We start from the raw sequence: 23,578 nt of genomic DNA, 5'->3' as shown, positions 1-23,578 counted from the left end.
CATCATTAATCTCTTAATTCCAGATTTTTATTGAATTAAAAATCCACTATCTAATGTCTTCCAGATCCTCAGAATATTGCCTGGGTCTCTGGATTAACAATCCAGTGATAGGCCATTGGCTCAGTCTTCTGCTATGCTTCACTTGAATGATCTCCAACCTCATTTCATTGAATCCTGCCAATTCTATTCCCTTCCACATGCACTAGCTTCCTCTTAAATGGATCTATGCTATTCCCCTACAACATTCCAGACACAGGCAAAATCCACACTGTCACCACTCAGAACTCATTATCGGTTGCTATTTCAGATTTCTGGTCCCATGGTCAGACTTCACAACAAATGGAAACACAGAACTGATCAGGATCAGAATCCCAATTACTGACACCAACGAAGCTGAGCATGATCAAAGCAGAATCTAAAATTTGTATGGTTTCACATTTGAGGAACACAATTACCTCACCAATCCCTGGATGTCCCTGCACAGAGAAGTAGAATGGGGCAGGGATTACCTGTGCTGCCCCACAGTAATAGACCTGGACACAGAACTGGGAGGAAAATACTGCACCTCCTGACTGAGTTTTCTTAGATTTAGTCACCCTACAGTGAGCTTTATTAAAAAAAAAAAGAGTACAGGTAAGGATGTTGGATCAGAACAAGATTAAGGCTCGGTGCTTGCATTTGCCAATAGTTGAAATACTGTCTGATCTTGATGCCAAACATTCAGTATCAGCTGCTTACAAATCCTTGAGCCCTCCGTTATCCTTTCAACCAGAATGAAGTAATTAATAAAAACATTATCAGCTCCTTCACATTTTATGAAGTGTGTTTTAAATGAGAACGCATCAGCTTTGGCACAGCCAGCAGTAATTATATGAAAAGTTTAACTGCTTCCATACAGGATTCATTCTTTACCATACACTATCCATTAACTAGACTGTCCTACATACCTCCTGAGCAGGATCGATCTGTTGTTGTATTGAGCTAACACTCTCTTCCTGAACGATTGGTGTAGATGGTGGGAGAGAATGGGGCTGCTCATTCTGCAGTTCCTCAGGTTTTGCTATTACTGAAACAGAGTTGTCCAGCTGCAAGACAGACTCCAATGTTAATCCTTCTGAAATATCAGTGCGTACTTACAATGCCTTAAAAAAAAATCTTTAATTTTGAACAAGATGCACTTTTATCTAAAATGATGTTGGGGGCTATGGAAATGTGGTCACAACAGTACAGATAGTTATTATGTGGTTATACAACTCAGGAGCAGATAGGACATGTACCAGGGTCTCCTGGCTCAGAGATAGGGATACTACCAATTCACCATAAGAGCCTTTCCCAGCAACAGGGTCAGCAGACTTTAATGACTTGTCCCAATCAAATCAATATTGGAGCAAAGGATCTTCCTTCCCATACTCACTTTAGCACCAATTAGCATTCAAGAGGCCAAATCCCTCAAACTCAGCTTTCCATTTTAAAACAACGTGGTTAAAATTAGTCAGAAGAAATTTCTTCATTGAGGAACCACATGGTGGGAATAGCAATTGTTCAGATTCAGTTCTTCACTTTAGACTCTGGTCATCTCTGGATAGCCTACCCTCCCCTTGTTTCACATAAAACACACACAGATTCCACAAAGCAAGGGTAACAGATTTGATGGGAAGTGAGCATCTCTCAAGACACCCTTATTAAATAATTTATTATTAGTTCACTGAGGTAGTTCAGAGTCAACCACATTGTGGGCCTGGAGACCCATGTCAGCCAGACCAGGAAAGGACATCATATTTCCTTCCCTAAAGAGCATTAGAGAACTAGCTAGTTTTAAACAAAAAAAAACGATTGATCATGGTAATGGAATGATCACTGACTAGCTTTCAATTCCAGGTTTTACTATTAAGTGAATTTAAGTTCCACTAGTTGTTGTGGTGGTGTGTGTGATATGTGGTGAGGTACCTAGCTCCCCAACCCTGATAAGGTATCCATGAATATTATTGCAATGTCACCCAATTTTTGGGGGTGAGAATTTCACAGAAAAACTGAAAAGGAATTTTCTCTTGACAGTTCACAGAAATTACAATACAGGAAGGATGTGGAGGCTTTGGAGAGGGTGCAGAAGAGGTTTACCAGGATGCTGCCTGGATTAGAGGGTATGAGCGATAAGGAGAGGCTGGAAAAAAACTCAGGTTGTTTTATCTGGAGCAACAGTGGCTGAGGGGAGACTTGATAGAAGTCTATAAAAAGATTGAGATGCATAGATAGGGTTGATGGTCAATCTTCCCACCCCCCCCAAGTTAAAAATGTCTAATATTAGGGTCATGAATTTAAAAAGGTGAAGGGGTGAGGTTCAAAGGAAATGTGAGGGACAAGCTGTTTTTAAACAAAAAGTGAAACTGGAATGCACTGCCAGGAGCGAGAGTGTAGGCAGATTTTTCTCAGCAGCAGTTGGAGTGGGAGGTTTGACAACGAGGACCAGAGATCTGAGGGGAAGATAAATTCTAAAAGATTTAAAAGATAAAAAAAAGTTTACCTTGTGTATAGGTGGAGTGTACACGGAGCAGAAGCAGACACTGGACCAAATATCATTGGTGCCTATGTGGACCACAACTTGGGACTGCTCCTCCTCCGATCAAAAACGATCAGAGACATCACTAACCCTGGCACCTGGGAGGCAACACACCAACTGTGAGTCTCTCTCATTCCCACGGAATCTCCTATCTGTCTCCCTAACGATAGAGTCCCTAATGACCAATACTCTGTTCCTCTTCCCCCTTCCTTTTCTGAGCAACAGGGACAGACTCTGTATTTGGGTGGTTGCTTTACCTGAAACACTACTTGGGTAGTGTCTCCCACCCATCATCCTCCTCTAACGAACACAAAAAAGGTTCTGTGTGTCGGATTGGTAAGGTGTCTAGTTTCTTTTTTTTTTAAGAAAAAGATTTTCCTGTAGTCTCGTTAGGAATTTAGAATAGTGGGAATGGAGGTGAGGTCAGTTGAATGTTCCTCCTGCAGAATGTGGGTCAACACTAGTGTCCCTACCGACTGTACCTGTGGGAGGTGCACGCAACTCCAGCTCCTCAAAAATCACACTAGGGAACTGGAACTGGAGCTGGATGAACTTCAGACCATTCAGGAGGCAGAGGGGGTTATTGAGAAGAGTTACAGGGAGGTAGTCATAGAAGGTAGATGGGTTACCGTCAAGGGACAGAAAGGGAAGTGGCAGTCAGTGCAGGGATCCTCTGTGGCTGTTCCCCTCAACAACAAGTATACGGTTTTGGATACTGTTGTTTGGTGGTGGGGTGGTGGGGGGTGGGAGGTGGGGGGGAAAAAAGAGGAGGATGACTTACCAGAGGTAAGCAATGGGGCACACCTCTCTGGCACAGAGTCTGTCCCTGTTGCTCAGAAAAGGAAGGGGGAAGAGGAACAGAGCATTGGTCATTAGGGACTCTTATAGTTAGGGATACAGATAGGAGATTCCATGGGAATGAGAGAGACTCACAGTTGGTGTGTTGCCTCCCAGGTGCCAGGGTTAGTGATGTCTCTGATCATTTTTGATCGGAGGAGGTGCAGTCCCAAGTTGTGGTCCACATAGGCACCAATGATATAGGTGGGAAGAGAGATGGGGATTTGAGGCACAACTTCAGGGAGCTTGGGTGGAAGCTTAGAGCTAGGACAAACAAACAGTTGTTAACTTTGGTTTGTTGCCCACGCCATGTGCTAGCGAGGAGAGACAGAGAGAGACAACACGTGGCGACAGGGATGGTGCAGGAAGGAGGCTTTTGGATTCCTGGATAATTGGGACCCTTTCTGCGGTAGGTACAACTCTACAAACGGGATTGTCTCCACCTGAAGCAGAGGGGTAACAATATCCTGAGGGAAATTTGCTAATACTCTTCTGGTGGGTTTAAACTAATTCAGCAGGGGGATGGGAACCAAAGTTGTAGTTAGAGTGTGCGGGAGGTTGAGTAGTGAAGTCAAAGCTATGCTTTCAAGATCACAAGAAGGCACTGACAGGTAAGAAGTTGGCTTGAAGTGTGTCTATTTCAACACCAGGAGCATCTGGAATAAGGTAGGTGAACTTGCAACATGAATTAGAACCTGGGATTTTGATGTTGTGGCCATTTCAGAGACATGGGTAGAGCAGGGACTGGAATAGTTGTTGGCAGTTTCTGGGATTTAGATGTTTCAATAAGAACAGAACAAAGAAAGAATAAAGAAAGAACAAAGAAAATTTACAGCCCAGGAACCAAGCCCTTCATCCCTCCAAGCCTGAGCCAATCCAAATGTACTGTCTAAACCTGTTGGTCAATTCCTAAGCACTTGTATCCCTCTGCTCCCCACCTACTCATGCATTTGTCCAGATGTACCTTAAATGAATCTACCGTGCCTGCCTCGACCATCTCTGCTGGCAATGTGTTCCAAATGCAAATGTGGTGAAAGATGGTAAAAGAGGAGGCGGTGTGGCACTGTTAGTCAAGGACAGTATTACATTTGCAGAAAGGATATTTGAGGGCTTGTCTACTGAGATAGAGATTAGAAACCAGAAAGAAGAGGTCAACCTGTTGGGAGTTTTCTAAAGGCCTCCAAATAGTTCCAGAGATGTAGAGGAAAGGATAGCAAAGATAATCCTCAATAGGAATGAATGTGGCAGGTAGTTATAATGGGGGACTTTAAACTTTCCAAATATTGACTGGGAATACTGTAGTTCAAGTACTTTAGTTTTTGTCTAAAGTGTGCAGAAGGGTTTCCAGACAAAGTATGTAGACAAGCCAACAAGCGAAGAGGCCATATTAGATTTGGTACTGGGTCATGAATCCGGCCAGGTGTTAGATTTGGAGTTAGGTAAGCATTTTGGTGATAGTGACCACAATTCGGCTATGTTTACTTTAGCGATGCAAAGGGAAAGGTACATACCACATGGAAAGTTATAGCTGGAGAAAAGGCAATTATGATGCAATTAGGCAAGATTTAGAATGCACAGGATGGGGAAGGAAACTGCAGGGGATGGACACAATTGAAATGTGGAGCTTATTCAAGGAACAGCTACTACGGGTCCTTGATATGTACATACCAGCCAGGCAGGAGGAAGTTGTCAAGTGAGGGAGCCATGGTTTACTAAGAAAGTAGAAGCTCTTGTCAAGAGGAAGACGACGACTTAGGTTGGGATGAGAGGTGATGGCTCAGTTAGGGCGCTTGAGAGTTACAAGTTAGCCAGGGAAGACCTAAAGAGAGAGCTACAAAGAGCCAGGAGGGGACATGAGAAGTTGTTGGCGGATAGGATCAAGGAAATCCCCAAGGCTTTCTACAGGTATAATCAGGAATAAATGACTAGAGTAAGATTAGGCGAAAGTGAGGATTACAGATCAGAGTCAAGAGTGTGGTGCTGGAAAAGCACAGCAGGTCAGACAGCATCCGAGGAGCAGGATAATCAACATTTCAGACAAAAGTCCTTCATCAGGAATTCTTGATGAAAGGCTTTTACCTAAAACATCAATCTTCCTGCTCCTTGGATGCTGTGCTTTTCCAGCACCACACTCTCGATTCTAGAGTAAGTGCATGGAGTCAGAGGAGATAGGGGAAGTGCTACATGAATACATTTTGTCAGTATTCACACTAGAAAAAGACAATGGCCGAGGAGAACACTGAGATACAGACTACTAGACTAGACGGGATTGAGGTGCATCAGGTGGTGTTAGCAATTCTAGGAAAGTGTAAACATAGATAAGTCCCCTGAGCTGGATGGGATTTATCCCAGAATTCTCTGGGAAGCCGGAAAGTGTAAACATAGATAAGTCCCCTGAGCTGGATGGGATTTATCCCAGAATTCTCTGGGAAGCCAGGGAAAAGATTGCTAAGACTTTGGCTTTGCTCTTTATGTCGTCATTACCTACAGGAATAGTGCCAGAGGACTGGAGGATAGTAAATGTTGTTCCCTTGTTCAAGAAGGGGAGTAGAGACAACCCTGGAAATTATAGACCTGTGAGCCTTCCTTCAGTTGTGGGTAAAGTGTTGGAAAGCGTTATAAGAGATAGGATTTATAATCATCTAGAAAGGAACAAGTTGTTCAGGGATAGTCAACATGGTTTTGTGAAGGGTAGGCCATGCCTCACAAACCTTATTAAGTTCTTTGAGAAGGTGACCAAACAGGTGGATGAGGGTAAAGCGGTTGTGTGGGGTATATGGATTTCAGTAAGGAGTTTGATAAGGTTCTCCATGGTAGGCTATTGCACAAAATGCAGAGGCATGGGATTGAGGGCGATTTAGCAGTTTGGATCAGAAATTGGCTTGCTGAAAGAAGACAGAGGGTACTGGTGGTTAATGGGAAATATTCATCCTAGAGTTCAGTTACTAGTGGGGTACCACAATCATCTGTTTTGGGTCCACTGTTGTTCATCATTTTTATAAATGACCTGGATGAGGGCATAGAAGGATGGGTAGTAAATTTGCAGATGAACTAAGGTCACTAGAGTTATGGATAGCGACAAAGGTTACAGAGCGACATAGATAAATTGCAGAGCTGGGCTAAGGTGGCAAATGGAGTTTAATGCGGGAAAATATGAGGTGATTCACTTTGGAAGGACTAACAGGAATGCAGAGTACTGGGCTAATAGTACGACTCCTGCTAGTGTAGATGAACAGAGAGATCTCGGTGTCCAGGTACATAGATCCTTGAAAGTTGCCTCCCAAGTTGATAGGGTTGTTAAGACGACATACGGTGTGTTAGCTTTTATTGGTAGAGAGACTGAGTTTTGGAACCATGAGATCATGCTGCAGCTGTACAAAGCTCTGGTGCAGCCACATTTGGAGTACTGCACACAGTTCTGGTCACCACATTATAGGAAGGATGTGGACGCTTTGAAAAGGGTTCAGAGGAAATTTACTAGGATGTCACCTGGTATGGACAGAAGGTCTTAGGAGCAAAGGTTGAGGGAACTGGAGGATGTTTTTGTTAGAGGGAAGACGGTTGAGAGATTACTTAATTGAGACATAAGATAATCAGAGGGCTAGATAGGGTGGACAGTAGAGCCTCAAATGGAAAGCTTAAGAGGACATAATTTTTTAAGTTGAGGGGTGATAGATATATGACAGATGTCAGACATAGTTTATTTACTCAGTATTAGGGGTGTGGAATGCCCTGTCTGCAACAGTTGCAGGTTCACCAACTTTAAGGACATTTAAGTGGTCATTGGATAAACATATGGATAATAATGGAATAGTGTTGGTTAGATGGGCTTCAGATTGTTGCACTGACCTATGGAACCATTGAGGGCCAAAGTGTCTGTAATGTTCTAGATATGATTGGGGTGTTTAGGGGGCTTTTCGATAAACACATGAATATGCAAAGTTATATGGACCAACGGCAGGTAAAAGGGAGGAGTTTAATTTAGCATCATGTTCAGCACAACACCAGAGGCCAAAAATGCTGTTCTAATTTCCAAATCCTACACTTCCACTCTTACCCCCACTAATACTTGATGTAGTTCCCATTCTATGTTCTAATATCGGTGGTTGGAGTCTTGTTCACTTGTGTGGCTCTCTAGTGGAGCGGAAATTGGGAAAAAAAAATGAATGTGAATAGAGACCACAGGAAGAACGATGAGAGGTCCTGATCACCTTACTCCACTCTTCACTGAGAAACGTTAACCCTCACTGAGATATTTTCCTAATCAACTGGTTCAAAGAGATATTACATACACCTCTAAAGCAGGCAGGACTTGAACTCCAAGCTCAAAAGCTAGGGACACTACCACTGCACTACACAAGAACTCCTTAAATCATGCTGATTGTTACTAATTTGTAAGTAAATTGCTGAACAACTTAAGCGGAGGGAATTAATGTCTATGAGGTATTTTCTAATCAACCTATGCATAAATGATATTGCACACTATTGGAGCAGATGAGACTTAAAACTGGACCTCCTGGGTCAGTGGTAGGACATTATCAGTGCACTACAAGCACCACCCTATTAATGATTGTATTAAAGTGTTAGTACATACAGAAATGTTTAAACAATTTGAGAAGGGAATGAACCTTTAACAGTGATATTTGTGCTCTGATTTTCTACAAATTTAAGTGTCATTCAAACACAATGACATTTTCTAGATTGACAATAGTGCTACTTTTCTCAATATAAAATTCAACATGCAAATATTTAATCTGTTAGATAATACACCCAAAAATATTTACCTCCATCAGATTGACGTAATTGTGTCAAAGCACATTTGAGCCATCAGTACCTCAATGGATTTTAACTTCTTTTTGATTTTAACATGTTTATCTAATTAACTGATTGGTTGCAAACTTTAACTAAGCCGTTTAAATAATTATCCAATCAACAACTGTCAGGTTGAAAACTGAGGTCACAGGCTCTTTGTTGAATGTAAATAAGCTGAACAGCACAAAAAAGTTCAGAAGAAGGATCTTATTGGATTTGAAATATTAACTCTTTCTTTGTCTGCAGTCGATGTCAGACCTGCTGAGTTTCTTCAACAGTTTCCTTTAAGCTCTCTAGCATCTGCAGTATTTTGCTTTTACAAAATAATTGATGTGGTTTAGCTCAGAAATGAAACCAAAAGCAAAATGAATTCAAGAAATGTGAGGAATGATCTGGTTGAGGTGCTTAAAATGATTAAATAGATCAAAGGGTGATGCAGAGGAGCTATCTCTTCTACTGGGGGGAGCCTTATCATTAGATGTTGTGTTGATTGAATCTTATCATACGTTAATGCCAGACCATTTAGGAGTGAAATCAGAGGTATTTTTGCCACACAAAGCATTGTAGAAATCAGGAATTTTTTTTGTCCCTAAGAAAGCCAAGATAATACAGCCCTTCAACAGTGAATAAGATTCAAGTTTGTTAGGCAAGGCATAGGGACCTAAGGTGACCAAATGGTGCTGAGACATAGTCATGACACAGCTATCATCTCACTGAATATTGGACCAGGCTTGATGGGCTGAATGGCCTCCTCTTGGTTCTGAGCAGCATTGTGGGTGTACCTACACTATACATCCTGCAGAGGTTCAATAGTAGTTTATCATCACCTCTTTAGAGACAGAAAGAAATGATGGAGAAAGATGTCATCGAAAGAATTTGAAAAATGAAAAATGGCTGTTTATTTTTGGGACTGAATATTGAAAGCAATTTTGAATATTGAGGTTAATTTTGATGCTTGTTCCATCATTTACTCATTGTTGCCAATTCATAACTAGACAAAGTTTCAGCAAAAGTTTTGGATTTGTGTGGATTTTGACATTATTGTGATTTTTTTTCCCTTCAAGTTATAAAATTATTTTAAATATCTTTTGCAGATCTTTCCCTTTCTCATCCCTGAATTCTGAACAATGAGCCTGTTGAATTGCTCTCTGACAGATTTGGTCTTCGAGGTAGGTTGTACAGGCAACCTGTAGATCAGGAGCTTTTTAGAACTGGTCTTTGGTGTATTATTGGGGTACCCCATGGTTAGCTGAACAAATGAAGCATTACCAATGCCATCCTCAAGGAGATCACTGCTAATAACAGCCAAATTTACATGTGTACACCCTAAAGTTCTAAATCAAAACCTTTTTTTAATGGATTGTACAATTAGTTTAAGGCCTCATGTGCCAATGGATTTCTCCTCAGTCACCTGGCTGTACATAAGGCTATGGAAGAGAGGCATTTAATCATAAGAGCCCTCCTTGTGAATCCAACACACAAAAGACTCATGATTTTTGAGAAGATTTGTAGCGCAGGTTGAGGATCAGATTGTAAGCTTGCTCACTGAGCTGGAAGGTTTGTTTTCCAATGTTTCATCACCATAATGGTAACATCATCAGTGAGCCTCTGGTGAGGCGCTGGTGTTATGTCCCATTTTCTATTGATGTGTCTTGGTTTCTTAAAGTGCATGATATAATTTCTGGTTCTTTTTCTTGGAGGATGGTAGATTGAGTTGGACTCCATGTATTTATTGATGAAGTTCCAGTTAGAATGCCGGGCCCCTAGGGATTCCCATGTGTGTCTCTGTTTGGCTTGTCCTACGATGGATGTATTGTCCCAGTCAGTGGTGTCCTTCCTCATCTGTATGGAAGGATATAAGTGATAGTGGGTCATGTCTTTAGGTGGCTAGTTGGTGTGTCCTGGTGGCTAGGTTTCTGCGTGTTTGTCCAATGTAGTGTTTGTTACAGTTCTTGCATGGTACTTTGTAAATGACACTTGTTTTGCTGATTGTTTGTATAGGGTCCTTTAGGTTCATCAGCTGCCGTTTAAGGGTGTTGGTAGCTTTGTGGGCTACCGTGATGCTAAGGGGTCTGAGTAGTTTGACAGCCATTTCAGAGATGTATTTGATGTGAGGTAATGTGGCTAGAGTTTCTGGGTGCGTTGTATTGGGTTTGTTGTTGAGAAATTGACAGACTGTGTTTATTGGATACCCATTCTTCTTGAGTATGCTGTATAGGTATTTTTCTTTGGCTGTTCGTAGTTCTTGAGTGCTGCAGTGTGTTGTGGCTGGCTGAAATAATGTCCTGATGCAGCTCTGTTTGAGAGTGTTGGGATAATTGCTCCTGTCATGCAGTAATTGGTTGGTGTGTGTTGTTTTTCTGTAGACGCTGGTTTGAAGTTCTCTACTAACTGTTCACTCTACTGTGAAATCTAGGAATGGGAGCCTGTTGTTTTTCTGCTCCTCTTTTGTGAATTTTATGCCAGTAAGGATATTAAAGGCTCGTATGTGGAAATTTGTACCACATGGATCAAATAACCTTGTTTCTATTTATTAATGAGATGTGGGTATAGCTGGCTGGGCCAGCATTTATTCCCCATCCCTAGTACCCCTTGAGAATGTAGTGATGAGGTGCCATCTTTAATCATTTAGACCTTTGAAAAGTCACATTCATTGCTTTGTTACAGCACCCAATTAATCAATTCATTCCTGTGTCTTTTGCCTGTAGGATATCAATCTTAAATGATGAATTTCAAATTGACTGTCAAATGTGGCAGTTCCTCAAGTACTAGGGATGTGGTGCATAGGTAATAGAGCAAGTTTCAGGATAAGTGTGAGAGAGGCACAGACAGATGTTTTGTGGCCAGCAGTGAAAAATCAGAATAATGTGTTGCCTCCCTGGTGCCAGGATCAAGGATGCCTCAGAGAGGGTGCAGAATGTTCTCAAAGGGGAGAGGGACCAGCAGGTGGCCATTGTACACATTGGAACCAATGACATAGGAAGGGAAAAGGATGAGATTCTAAAGGGAGAATATAGAAAGTTAGGCAAGAGTTTAAAAAGGTGGTCTTCAAGTGTAATTATATCTAGATTACTCCCCGTGCTATAAGCTAGTGAAGGTAGGAATAGGAGGATAGAGCAGATGAATGCGTGGTTGACCAGTTGGGGTATGGGAGAAGGGTTCACATTATCTGTATCATTGGAATCTCTTCTGGGGTAGAAGTGATCTGCACAAGAAGGACGGATTGCATCTGAATTGGAAGGGGACTAACATACTGGCAGGGAGATTTCTAGAACTGCTCAGGAGGATTTAAACTAGTAAGGTGGGGGGGGGGGGTGGTGGAGGACTGGGATCAAGGGAGATAGTGAGGAAAGAGATCAATCTGAGACTGGTACAGTTAAGAAAAGAAACGAGTCGAGCAGTTAGGGCAAGCAGAGACAAAGCAGAGAAGGATGTTATGAAACTTGAAAGGGTTCAGAAAAGATTTACAAGGATATTGTCAGGGTTGGAGGATTTGAACTATAGGGAGAGGTTGAACAGGCTGGAGCTGTTTTCCTGGAATGCCGGATGCTGAAGGGTGACCTTTATAGAGGTTTACAAAATTATGAGGGGCGTGGATAGGGTAAATAGACAAGGTCTTTTCCTTGGTGTGGGTCAGTCTAGAACCCGGGGGCATAGGTTTAGGGTGAGAGGGGAAAGATATTAAAGAGACCTAAGGGGCAACTTTTTCGCATAGAGGGTGGTGAGTGCATGGAATGAACTGCCAGAGGAAGTGGTGGAAGCTGGTAAAAATTGCAATGTTTAAAAGGCATCTGGATGGATATTTGAATAGGAACTGTTTGGAGGGACATGGGCCAGGTGCTGGGAAGTGGGACTAGAATAGGTTGGGAAATCTGATCGGCATGGACGAGTTGCACCGAAGGGTGTGTTTCTACGCTGTACGTCTCTATAACTCTAAATCTTACCAAGTTTCATTGGAGAGAAACCAGGCACAAAACTCATTGTTTCACTGATTCCTGTCAAAATTTTGCAATTTCTGTCAAGGAAATTCTGCCATTGGTTGTGACGTGATTTAATCGCTACTTTTTGTAGATTGCGAAGTTCTCAGTAAACACATTAGATTCATATATTGTTGACTTTTAAATCACTACACACCACTGGACAGACTCGATCACTTTGTTGCAAAAGTTTATTAAAGCATGGAGAAGTGACTGAGTGGAGTATCCACTTTTATACCATTTCTAGTTAGTTGCTAATAACTTATAATTTCAAACAGACAAAATTGGAGCAGGAGTATGCCATTATGGCCTTCGAGCATGCTCCTCCAATCAATATGGTCATGGCTGCTCATCCAACTCTGCAACCTGCTGCCTCTCCATCACCTTTGATCTTAAGAACAATATGTAACTCCTTGAAAACATTCAATGTTTCAGTCTTAACTACCTTCCATGGCACAGAAGTAGCATAATAAAACCTTAAATTTAAAGGTAGCTTTTAAGGCACTTCACACGAATGCTAACAAACTAAATATAGAGAAGATTCATGTGGTGCAATGGCAGTCTCCCCACCTCTTAGCCAGTAAATATAGGGTTAAGCCCGACTTGCTCGATGTATGTAATAACATTGCTCACTCGGTTGATTGGGACAGGGGGAGGGGAAATGAGTTGGCAACAAACATCCATTTCTTTCCTTGGAGTCTGCAATCCACTACTATGGGAGCTGGTTAAAGCAAATAATTGGGACGCTTTCCAGCTGAACAGTTGTATATGAGGCAATGAATTAGAAAGAAATGTAGGATCACATGAAACGTGGCACAGAAAGAGCCCAAAGATTCCATAGCAATGTTTATACTTGAACCTCCCTTCCATCTACAGATGGACAATTGAAAGCATAGTGTCCAGGTGCATAATGGCCTGTTATGTAAACTGCTGTGCCCAGGATTGTTGGAAATTAGAGGGTGGTGTGCACGGCTCAGGCCATCATGGGAGCCCATCTGCCTATTTACATGGCTCCCTGCCAACAAATCAAAGACTCATCACATCCTGGTAATTATCTCTTCCATCAGGCAGAAGATACAGATGCTTGAACATGCACCAGTCGGTTCAGGGTCAGCTTCTTCCTGGCCGTTATTAGACTTTTGAATGGACTCGAGCCTCAAATAATACTGATTTTGCTAACTTTTGTACACCCTGTGCAATGTTAGCTCGTGCCTGAACCTTTTGTTCTGTACATCCTTGCTTATTATGATCTGCCTGTACTGCTGGTAAACAAAGCTTTTCACTACTTCGGTATAAGTGACAATAAATAAGTTCCTGATGAAGGGCTCCTGCCTGAAACATTGATTTTCCTGCTCCTGGGAGGCTGCCTGATCTGCTGTGCTTTTCCAGCACCACTCTAATGTTGACTCTAATCTGCAGTCATCATTGTCGCCTTAATTATCTCTCTCCCATATGCTTCCCCTTAAATATAGAAGGGACGGGAGGAGATTCCTGTTGACTAACAGGATTTAGTTGGGCTGAACAGCCTGTGTTTGTTTTGTTTTAAATCCCTTTCCTAGATGTGATGTCCTCACAGTGCTGCAGCCGGGCTGTCAATCAATCGGCGGTTGCCCTGGGAACGGGAGCCGGGGTTGCCATGGAGCGGGTTCCATGGTGACGCGGCCTCGGCGGCTGCTCCTCCAGCTGCTCATGAGGAGCCGGGGGCTGGAGGGCGGTATTGGCGGTGAGGAGGAGCCGGACTGGGCCCGGGGCAAAGCCGAGGCTCCCGCTCCCGAGGTCCCGGCCCCGTCTCCGGGCCGCCTGCTGCTTCTGCCGCCGCCGCCGCCGCCGCCGGGACCTGGGCCTACACTCAGGCCGCAGCCTCGGGGTGGAGTAGGAGGTAAGCCGGAGAGCGCGGCACCTTTTTCCCCACGTCTTGTACGGCGGGGGGGGGGGGGGGGGGGAGGTAAGGAAGGCCTGAGCCAGGCCTGGGCTCGGGCTCATGTCTGCACGTTGCATCACCCACCTTCCAGGTAACCTGGGCAGGAGCAATGCTATAAACGTTACCTTAGAACCCAGCAATGCCTCTGCTTTTTAAATTAACCCATCCAGCTCAGAGGCAGCTGCATTTCCGATTGCAAACACGGGTCAATGAGGAGGATCTTTCCTCCACCAAGACCCCCCACCCCACTCCCCGGGGTTAATAAAACCAAAGCACTGCGCCTGCTGGAAAGTCAGAAACAAAAAACAGAACATACTGGAGAAACTCAGCCAGTCTGGTAGCAGGTGTGGGGTCGGAGAGAGGAAGAGTTAACGTTTCCAGTCCAGCCAGAACTCTGGAGTTATTGCAGCAAGGCGGTAGTGTCCCTACCTCTGAGCCAGAAGCTTCTGGGCTCAAGCCCCGCCTTTTCCATTGGTGTATTACATTTTCTGGACAGGTTTGTTTAAAAAGACTCTGCCTGCTCCAAATGCAGAAATTAATTTCAGAAATAATTCCAACTTTTTCATAAACAATTGGGTTGCATCCAGAGGTCCAGCTCATGTGTTTATTTGAAGAATTTGCTGATATCGGTTCAGAATTTAGCTTTTGCTAATTATACCCCTTGTAATTAAAAGTAAAATTCTGAATTTAATCCCTAAGTATGCAAGCATATCCCAAGGTTTTGGTGGCTTGTCTTTGTTTCTCTGTTGCTTCCATGCTGATCTTTCTGTATGTGGCCTCTTTGCTGTTTTCTTATAAAATACAATGCAAGCTTGAGAAACAGCGCCTTATGTTTCCAATCTGCATTCTCTAGCCTTCTGGATTTAAGTGTTTTCAGCAACTTTAGATCAAAGCCACTGTTTCAATTTTGTTGTTTTCTTTCCCTTTTTTACTTTGCTGGATTGGTCTTTGTCATTGATTTTTAATTCTGACATGATACTTCCTACATAAAATTCTGAGAGTGTAATGTCTCATTTGGATACAACCTATTCTTCTCTAGCCTTTATTCCTTTAAAGCTGTTGACCCATTAAACATTTTGTTAACTTAACTTCCCAGGCCTCCATCTATCATCAATTCTCTTATTTGCTCTTCTGCATGGAAACTGAGTATTGCTTTTCTATCAAAGGGCTGATGGGTTCTTGCTTTGACTTTCAAGTTGTTTGAGGTCGTTGCATGAGAACATAAGCTTCAATATGCATGTAGTTACTTGATGGTGTTCGCCAGTGAAATGTTTTATGAATCCACATCTTACTAATGCAACTGTTCTTTTTACCCCAGATTGGAAAGATGCCTTAACGGAGGCTGTAAAGGTTCTCCGCTGTGGTCAGGTGGTGGCAGTTCCTACAGATACCATCTATGGAATCACCTGCCTTGCACAGAATTCTGAAGCCATCCGAAGGATTTATGAAATCAAAGGACGCAATGAGGATAAGCCTTTGGCTATTTGTGTTGGTCATGTGGAAGATATTTATAAGTGAGTGCAAGTATTGAGCGTCGTAGACCTAAAAATGTCAGAAGGCATTGATAAGCTGCCACACTAAAGGTTATTGCAGAAACTAAAAGCTGATGGTGTTGGGTGGGTAACAACTTGGCGTGGATAGAAAATCGGCTTGCTAACAGGGAAACGGAAGGTATGAGTAAATGGGTGGCAGGATGGCCAGTTCAGGAAGTCATGAGTGGTAAGCTGTGGGTCGGTGTGGGGTCTCGACTATTGACAGTTTATAAACTATTTCGATGAAGGGACTGAAGGTATAGTAGCTAAATTTGCTGATGGGACAAAGCTGGGTAGGAAAGGAAGTTGTGAAGAGGCCATAGACTGCAAAGGGGAAGTAGGTAGGTGAAGTAAGTGGGTAAAAACAAGGACTGCAGATGATAGAAACCAGAGTCTAGATTAGAGTGGTGTTGGAAAAGCACAGCAGGTCAGGCAGCATCTGAGGTATCAGGTAGGTTAAGTAAGTGGACAAAGGTCTAGCAAATGGAATATAACATATGAAATTGTCTAGTTTGGCAGGCAGAATTAAAAACAAAAGGAAATTATCGAAATTGTGAGAGGTTCAGAGAGATCCAAGTATCTTAGTGTATGGATTGCGGAAGGCTAGCATGCAGGAATAGCAAGTAATTAGGAAAGTTAGTAGTGTTATGTTTCATTGCCGGGGCATTCAATTGCAAGAGTCGGGAAGTAATGCCTCACTTATAAAGGGTGTTGGTGAGACTGCATCTGGAGTACTATGTACAGTATTGGTCACTGTTTCTATGGAAGGATCTTAATGTTAAAAGCAGTTCATACAAGGTTTACCAGACTAATACCTGGAATGGGTGGATTGCCTTGTGAGCAAAAGCTAGATAGAACTTAAGAGTTAAAGGTGACTGAATTGAAGCGTATTAGGCCCTGAGGGGACTTGACCAGTGGTTATTGAAAGGATATTCCTGTATTTGAACAATATAGAACTAGAGGGAAAAGTCTAAAAATAAGGGGCTGTCCATTCAAGACAAATGAAGATTTTTTTTCTCTCTGAAAGATGTCTTTGGAAATCCTAAAAAGACAGTGGGTGCAATATCTTTCAATGTTTTTAAGGCAGTGGTAGGTAGATCCTTGATTACCAAGGGATGAAAGATTGAGGATATGTAGAATTGAGGCCAAAATCAGATTGGCTATGGTCTTACTGAATGTCAGAGCTAGTTCAAAGAGCCAAGTGGCCTACTGTTGATCTTTGTCGTATGTAAAAGTACTGTTTAATATTTCATTATACTCTTATGTGAATCTGTAAGATTGCAGACTGTTCTTTAGTTCCTGTTTGTAATTCACAACACCTTTTTTAAATATTTGATTTGGTTTCTCATACGGGTTTTGGGAAATCGGGCTGTTTGGAAAGGAGCAATCTAGGAATGGCCTAGGAACGGTTTTCAAGATGATGAAATAAATGGATGTTTGATCCAAACAAACTGGCTTGTGTGAGGAAGGGTTCTCTGAACCAAGGGGTGTAAGCTGTTTGGTGCAAGCATGGATAGTGAGTAGAATTTGTCAACCGAAATCTTTGTGGAATAGGGGAATCAATTAAAAGGGAAACCCAATCATTTAAGTGGATTTAAAACAACTTGTTATGATTTGGAGAGGGGTTTGATGAAAAAGCAATTGGATAATATGGCAAAGGGGTGGGTGGATGGAATTAATTGATCTGAAAAGGACACTTGTTGGCCCTTTTATTCTTAAAATCTCTTTATGAAAGATTAACCATATGGAAAATACTGGTCTGTGAATATTTTGTGGATTGAGGACTTCCTTTTATTTTCACAGGTACTGTAAGGTCACTGTTTCTGATCAGGTATTAAGAGATCTCCTGCCAGGACCTGTAACGTTAGTCTTCAGGCGGTCAGAGGAACTGAACAAAGATTTGAATCCTTTCACTGATGTAAGAATAATCTGTGTTTTGTTTGATCACATGACTTTGCTGTATGCTTATCGGAGAACCAATGAACTCAAATTAAGATCAGTTAAAGGAGTCATCATTTAGATTGCCTGTTACTCGATATTCGATCACGTTACTGAGAAAAGGCAGGATGGTGGACTGGATAATTACCAGATCAGCAATCGAGTGGCAGAGAGAACTTGATTGAAAGGCCTACATGGAACAGTACAGCACAGGAACAGGCCCTTTTTCCCACCATATTTATGCGAACCATGATGCCATTCTAAACTCATCCCATCTGCCTGCACATGGTCCGCATCCCTCTCTTCCCTGCCTGTTAAGACTGTCCAAATGTTGCTATTTACTGCTTCTGCTTCTTTGTCTTGAACTCTTCGGTCTTATGATTGCTATCACCTTGCAATGCTGAATAAGTTTGTTGTGTCCATTTTATTTATTTTACTTGCAGTTGGTGGGAGTACGTATTCCAAAGCATCCATTTATTCAGAAGCTTGCAGAGGTATGTGGTGAACCTCTAGCTTTGACAAGTGCCAACCTCAGCTCTCAGACCAGCACACTAACCACAGAGGTGGGTATTCCTTATTAATAGTGACTATTGCAAAGTCACCTTAACTTTTTGTGTACTTTGGCTAGTGGATTATGGGCAGTTACTGCATTGCAAACAGGTTTTGTTCTTGCATTCGTGTCACATATTTAATGTTAATACAGCCCTGTATGGGATTGTGTTCATAAATGTGTAAATCAGGAACTGCCTATTGTTGCTTTTGCATTAACTTTGCTAAATATTTATCATCTTGGTTTCTTAAAACAGTGTCTTGTTCACCGTATTTTGGATTCTGATAACCTTCCACTCTTGTTCAATTGACCATTTTCCATTGAGGATGTGACAAAGCATGTGTTGAATGTGGCAGATGGACTGTTAATCGATGAGCTTGACTTTGTTCTTTGAGCTTTCTACGGAATCTGACTGGAAGGAAATTGCAGCTCTTAATTAGTTTCACAAGGCACCGAGTGATAGAAGGATGAGCTAATGAAAGAATTGAGAAATTAGACATTTGCATAACCCATATTGAATGACTGCAGAATAGCTCTGATAGTGGGGTAGGGTGAGTTAGTTAGAAATAGAAATGGGGAAAAACTCCCCTGTAAAGCTGACTTAAGCAGCCCAAGCAATATATTGAACTCATTTGTGATCAAGGAGGTGAACAGGCAATGCCCTTATTTTGGAACTGAGGCAGAGAAGGTCATGTGAATATCAAAGAACCGTATTGGGGAATGGTTTAGAAAAATGTTTTCTGCTCAAATTGTGAAGTAAACTGAGAGAATTTTACATAATAGTACTCAAGAAATTAAACTTAAAAAGAAAACACGTTTATCTGTACACTTTTCAAATTATGCTCCAGCTGCAGGATAAGGGGACTTTGATATGAATTGGTATTAAGCAAGTTCACCTTGGAGCATGTGTAGCATACATTCGTGAGAATGATACTGAGGACAGAATTGGTTTGTGTTTTAATTTAGAAGATAAGGGGATAACCTAAATGAGATGTTTACATGGAGTGAGAAACTATTTTCACTGAAGTAGTAGAACAAGGAAGTGAAAACTTCAAATTCAGGGCTGATATCAGGGAACACTTCCTGTCATGAAGGGTAGTAGAAACTTGGAATTCACTTCCTTCAAAAAGCACTTATAACTAGGTCAGTTGACTATTTTGAAATTGAATGCTAGATTTTTTTTGTTGAACAAGCTCATTTTTGCATAAACCCAAGGGTGGGTATCTATAGCTAAGGCAGAGATAAGCTATGATTGAATTGAAAGTGTACAAGTCTCAGTTGAATGATCTCTTGTTTGATGTGAAATAGGGCAGCACGGTGGCACAGTGGTTAGCACTGCTGCCTCACAGTTGCCAGAGGTGGGAACTGAACCCGGGTGTCTGGCGCCGTCTGTGTGGAGTTTGCACATTCTCCCCGTGTCTGCGTGAGTTTCCTCCAGGTGCTCTGGTTTCCTCCCACAAGTCCAAAAATGTGCACGTTAGGTGAATTGGCCATGCTAAATTACGCGTAGTGTTAGATGTCGGGAAATGGGGTGGGTTGCTCTTCGGAGGGTCGGTGTGGATTTTTGGGCCGAAGGGCCTGTTTCCACACTAAGTAATCTAGATAAAAATCAGCCTGCAATAATTTGAATATTGCATAGAAGTTATTTAAGAGTCTGTTGCAAGACACATTTTGTTTCCCTTCATCACCTGTTCTTGTCACCTGCCTTCCTTTCTCATCTTACTGAATTTTCACCTATGGAAATGAACATGCAAGATCTATTGATGGCTGAGTCTGCATAATTAACAGTTGCTCCAATTAATTTAAAAACAGAATTCCACTAATCTTGTCAAAAAAACTTTATCACTGAGTTTCTTGTGGAATTCTACATTCAGCTTGAAGTTTTCAGTGTGTGATACTTCTGTCACCCTGTATTTGGCCTACTTATGACATTTTCCATTACCTAATTTTCTAGTCCTTGTCATGGGTGGTTTTAGGTCTGTGGCAAGTTCCTCCCCTTGTGAAATTGAGGGGTATTTGCATTGGTGAGGATAGGATGGAGGATGAAGCCAGTTTTGATGTTCCATGTCAGTGTCCGCCCTTTGATTTTAAAAAGTAAAATAGTGCAGTACAGGAGGGCACCATTTGTTCCATTGAGTGTATGTTGGTTCTATCAAAGAATAATCCAGTTTTTTTTTGGAAAAGCAAAAATAGAATTACTAGAAAAACTCTGGTTTGGTGGCATCTTTGGAGAGAAACCAGAGTGAATGTTTTGGGTCCAGTGACCCTCCTTCAGAACTGATTCAGAACTTTATTTGCTCTATTCCTTTTATTCCAGTAATTTTTTTTCCTTCAAGCATTTATTTAATTTCCTTTTGGAAACTATAGATTGAACTATATTCACCACACTACCAAACAGTGCAATACAAATATTAACCACTTGGATAAGTTTTTGTCACATTGCTTCTACTTTTGCCAGTCACCTTGAATCTGTTCCATCCTCCTTTATTGACCCATTAGCCACCAAAAGCTGGTTTTCTTTATTTAAAGCTCTTCAGGATTTTAAATGTATCCGACCAAATCTCCTGACCTTATCTGCGCCAAAGAGGACATTTTTACCTCCTGAGCAATCCATCAACCTTGGCACTATTCAAGTAAATTCCTTCCCTGACCCCTCACATTTTTTTACAGTCTTCCCAGAGTTTGCCTAGGATTAGGCACACTGCACAAGCAGGGACCATGCTAGTATTTTATATTGTAATAATGGCAACACTGTTCACTATTTTGTAACAAGAGACACATAACCATAAATAAATCAAATCAAGGTGAAGCTCCCATTATTGTTACTTCCTCCTAAGAGCACTTCAGCTCTACCAGAATGTCATTTTTTTTTCTGAAAGTAGTTGGCCATTCAGTTACTAAGTCTGGTAGTTTTGCAAATTCTTTACCATTAATACATGTCAGATTTTGCTTCTTTCAGACAAAGATAAATTTGAACTGCAGACTTTGGATGTGAATCAGCATTGTAGTGATGCACTCCCCTATTCTTGTTTCTTACAGTCAGAATGATTGACATCAGTATCTGATAAAACTTAGAAGCAGAAAGGAAAATGTTTCACAAGATCAAAATTCTTCTGATCCTCTAGGAATTTCGGGACCTTTGGCCTTTGTTGGGTCTTGTTGTTGACGGTGGGCCGATTGGTGACATGACAAAGCCAGAATGTCGGTTGGGATCAACAGTGATTAACTTGGGAACACCGGGAAAATACAGCATCATCAGGCCTGGCTGGTAAGCATCCCCTTTCAGTTTTGGTTCATGATTATTCTCTTCAGTAGAATCCTAGAACTCAGGACTCCTTTCAACCCTTCATACCTATGCCAGTTCTTATAGGAGCTTTCCAATTGGATTCAGTTCTCTGCTTTTTCCTAATGTCCTGCAGATTTTTACATTTCAATTATGTATCTAAATCTCTTTGTAAAATCTACTGTTCAATCTGCTTTACTGCTGGTTTGAAAGTGTGCTCCAAGTGAGAACAACTCATTGCAATTAAAGAAATCCTGTCCTTGATTGTCCCCCTATTTTAACAGTTGTTTTAATTTGTCCCATTGCTGTATGAGAATCGGTAAGCAATGGGTAATAAAAAACTTTGATTCAGTAAAGTAAATGTTTTAATACAATTTTTCAGTTGTGGCAAAGTTGCTAAAAGAGTATATAATTGATTATATTTTTTTCTCTTTTTATCCCCACACAGTGCATTTGATGCCACCATGGAAGTTCTCCAGCATAAGCATGGCTTGTCCTTCCAGTCCTAGAACTATTGAAAACAAAATTGGAAGTGTTTTTTTTTTAAAAATACAAGACAAATTTCTGAATACATTTGGACTCCGTGTCCGTCTAAATATCTGTTCTTATTGGAAAGTTTGAGTCCAGAGAACCCCTCTGTCCCTAATCTTATTAACTGTACTGTGCACACATTACCCCCTACATGTTGTATTTGATTGGTTTTTTTTTAATGTTTTTCTCCTATCATACAACTGAGGGAAGTGAAATGCTATTCCAAGAAAAGTCATGTTATGACCTGAGAACTTGTGCTGTATATTCTTTTACTCGTTGAATGCAACTTCAGGAAATCTTCTGCCAAATGAAGCTGAAGACTGAGCTGTGCTCTGGAATTTACATTTTTATTCTTTTTATTTGCCTGTCATGAGCCATGACTGTCATTGTTTTGTACATTACTATTTGCCTGCAAGTAGAGTCCTATGCAGGGCATCTTTTTAAAGTTCGTTCTCTTTTCATGCTGTATTGTTTCAGAATTAGTCATAGATTGAGGAAATATTAAATAGGAGCTCAGTTTGAACTTTGATAACGATAGAATTGTTGGAAAGAGCTTCAAATGCATCTTCTACCTCAGGGGCTAGTTACTCATTTTCTTTTCATTTAGAATAAATGGTGATGCTTAAGTGTGCTATAAGATAGAACTTCTCTCAGTTAATTGAAAGCGTGGAAGTGGGGATCCAAGTTTAATTTCCTTTTTAAGGACAAGCAAACAAGCTGAAGCTATTTCCCATGTTGTGATAATTAAGGGTGGAGAGCAGGAAGGTATCTCTCCTTCTGTTTGGATCTGAGAAAGAGGGTATACTTGTGGCCAACCCTTCAATAAATTTATATTTTTAATCAAAAGATCCGAGATTAATGAATAGGTGTAGCTGCTGGCACGTTTTTTTTTCTCTCTCTCTTCTCTTGTATTTTATTTTGTCTTTTTATCTCTTGGTCTCTGTCTCATTCTCATGCTTGCGTTCTCCCGCTCATGTGTTCTCTCTCATGCTGTAGTTAATGTTTGCCTTTTAATGGAGGGAGGACATTGATCCTGTGCCTCCTGTCCTATTGATCATCCATTGATCTTGGCCATCTGCTTTCTCTCCTAACCTTGACACATTGCTACTGGAAAGAACTTCTGTAACATTACCCCATAAAAAGAGGTTGTGGGGAGGCTAGTGCTAAATATTGCAACCTCTGCACATCCTTGTGAAAATATGAAAGTAAGGTATCTGGAATCATGAAAAAGAATAGAGCAATTAAAATTGTCTAAAGCTGTTACTTCAAATCATGTCTGACAAGTTAAAACATTTCTGGGCAGCAATGTAGATTATAAATTGAAGATGATATTCAATGCTGGATTGAAAACTAAATATTTTGAATTCTTGGAATTCCACCACATTTAATTTCTAAATAAGTTCAGATTTAGAGGGCATTAATTTCTTTTGGTTACAAGAAATTCAAATAAATATCATCAATTTTTAGATTTATATCATTGATTTTACAGTGTAAAAGTCACGGAAGCATTTCAGCATAAAAGGATACTTTCACGCAGTCATATTCAATTTGAGCAACAGTTTGTTTCTGTCTGAACTGAGGTAGCTTCAGTTCAAGTTTAACACAATATTCAGAAATAAAGTTTAATGTGTACCTGAAAA

At 41.3% G+C, this 23,578-nt stretch overlaps 1 protein-coding gene and 1 long non-coding RNA gene across 2 annotated transcripts in view; one reads left to right on the top strand and one right to left on the bottom strand.

The window, feature by feature from the left end:
• The window catches only part of LOC140453666 (uncharacterized), a 24,190-nt gene extending 9,664 nt beyond the window's left edge, over positions 1–14,526 (bottom strand). Inside the window, exons 1-2 of the long non-coding RNA XR_011952451.1 lie at positions 14,421–14,526; positions 948–1,085 (exon numbers count right to left, since the gene is read on the bottom strand). This is a non-coding gene — a long non-coding RNA (uncharacterized lncRNA). The remainder of the gene's footprint in view (positions 1–947; positions 1,086–14,420) is intronic.
• On the top strand, positions 13,810–23,578 carry yrdc (yrdC N(6)-threonylcarbamoyltransferase domain containing). Its single transcript, XM_072548554.1, has 6 exons — positions 13,810–14,062; positions 15,423–15,618; positions 17,440–17,554; positions 18,018–18,137; positions 21,250–21,392; positions 21,856–23,578. Exons 1-6 carry the CDS (start codon positions 13,834–13,836, stop codon positions 21,914–21,916), a joined length of 864 nt encoding a protein of 287 aa, XP_072404655.1. The 5' UTR covers positions 13,810–13,833; the 3' UTR covers positions 21,917–23,578.

This window comes from Chiloscyllium punctatum, chromosome 27, assembly GCF_047496795.1.
Source record: "Chiloscyllium punctatum isolate Juve2018m chromosome 27, sChiPun1.3, whole genome shotgun sequence".
NCBI lineage: Eukaryota > Metazoa > Chordata > Chondrichthyes > Orectolobiformes > Hemiscylliidae > Chiloscyllium > Chiloscyllium punctatum.
This window is presented reverse-complemented; position numbering and strand designations above follow the sequence as displayed.

Excerpts from the sequence above, each read along its gene's own strand:
- yrdc (XM_072548554.1), top strand. The coding sequence starts at position 13,834 with ATGGTGACGCGGCCTCGGCGGCTGCTCCTCCAGCTGCTCATGAGGAGC. Across the intron at positions 17,555-18,017 it reads ATTTGAATCCTTTCACTGAT|TTGGTGGGAGTACGTATTCC; the intron begins GTAAGAATAATC and ends TTTTACTTGCAG. Across the intron at positions 21,393-21,855 it reads AGCATCATCAGGCCTGGCTG|TGCATTTGATGCCACCATGG; the intron begins GTAAGCATCCCC and ends ATCCCCACACAG.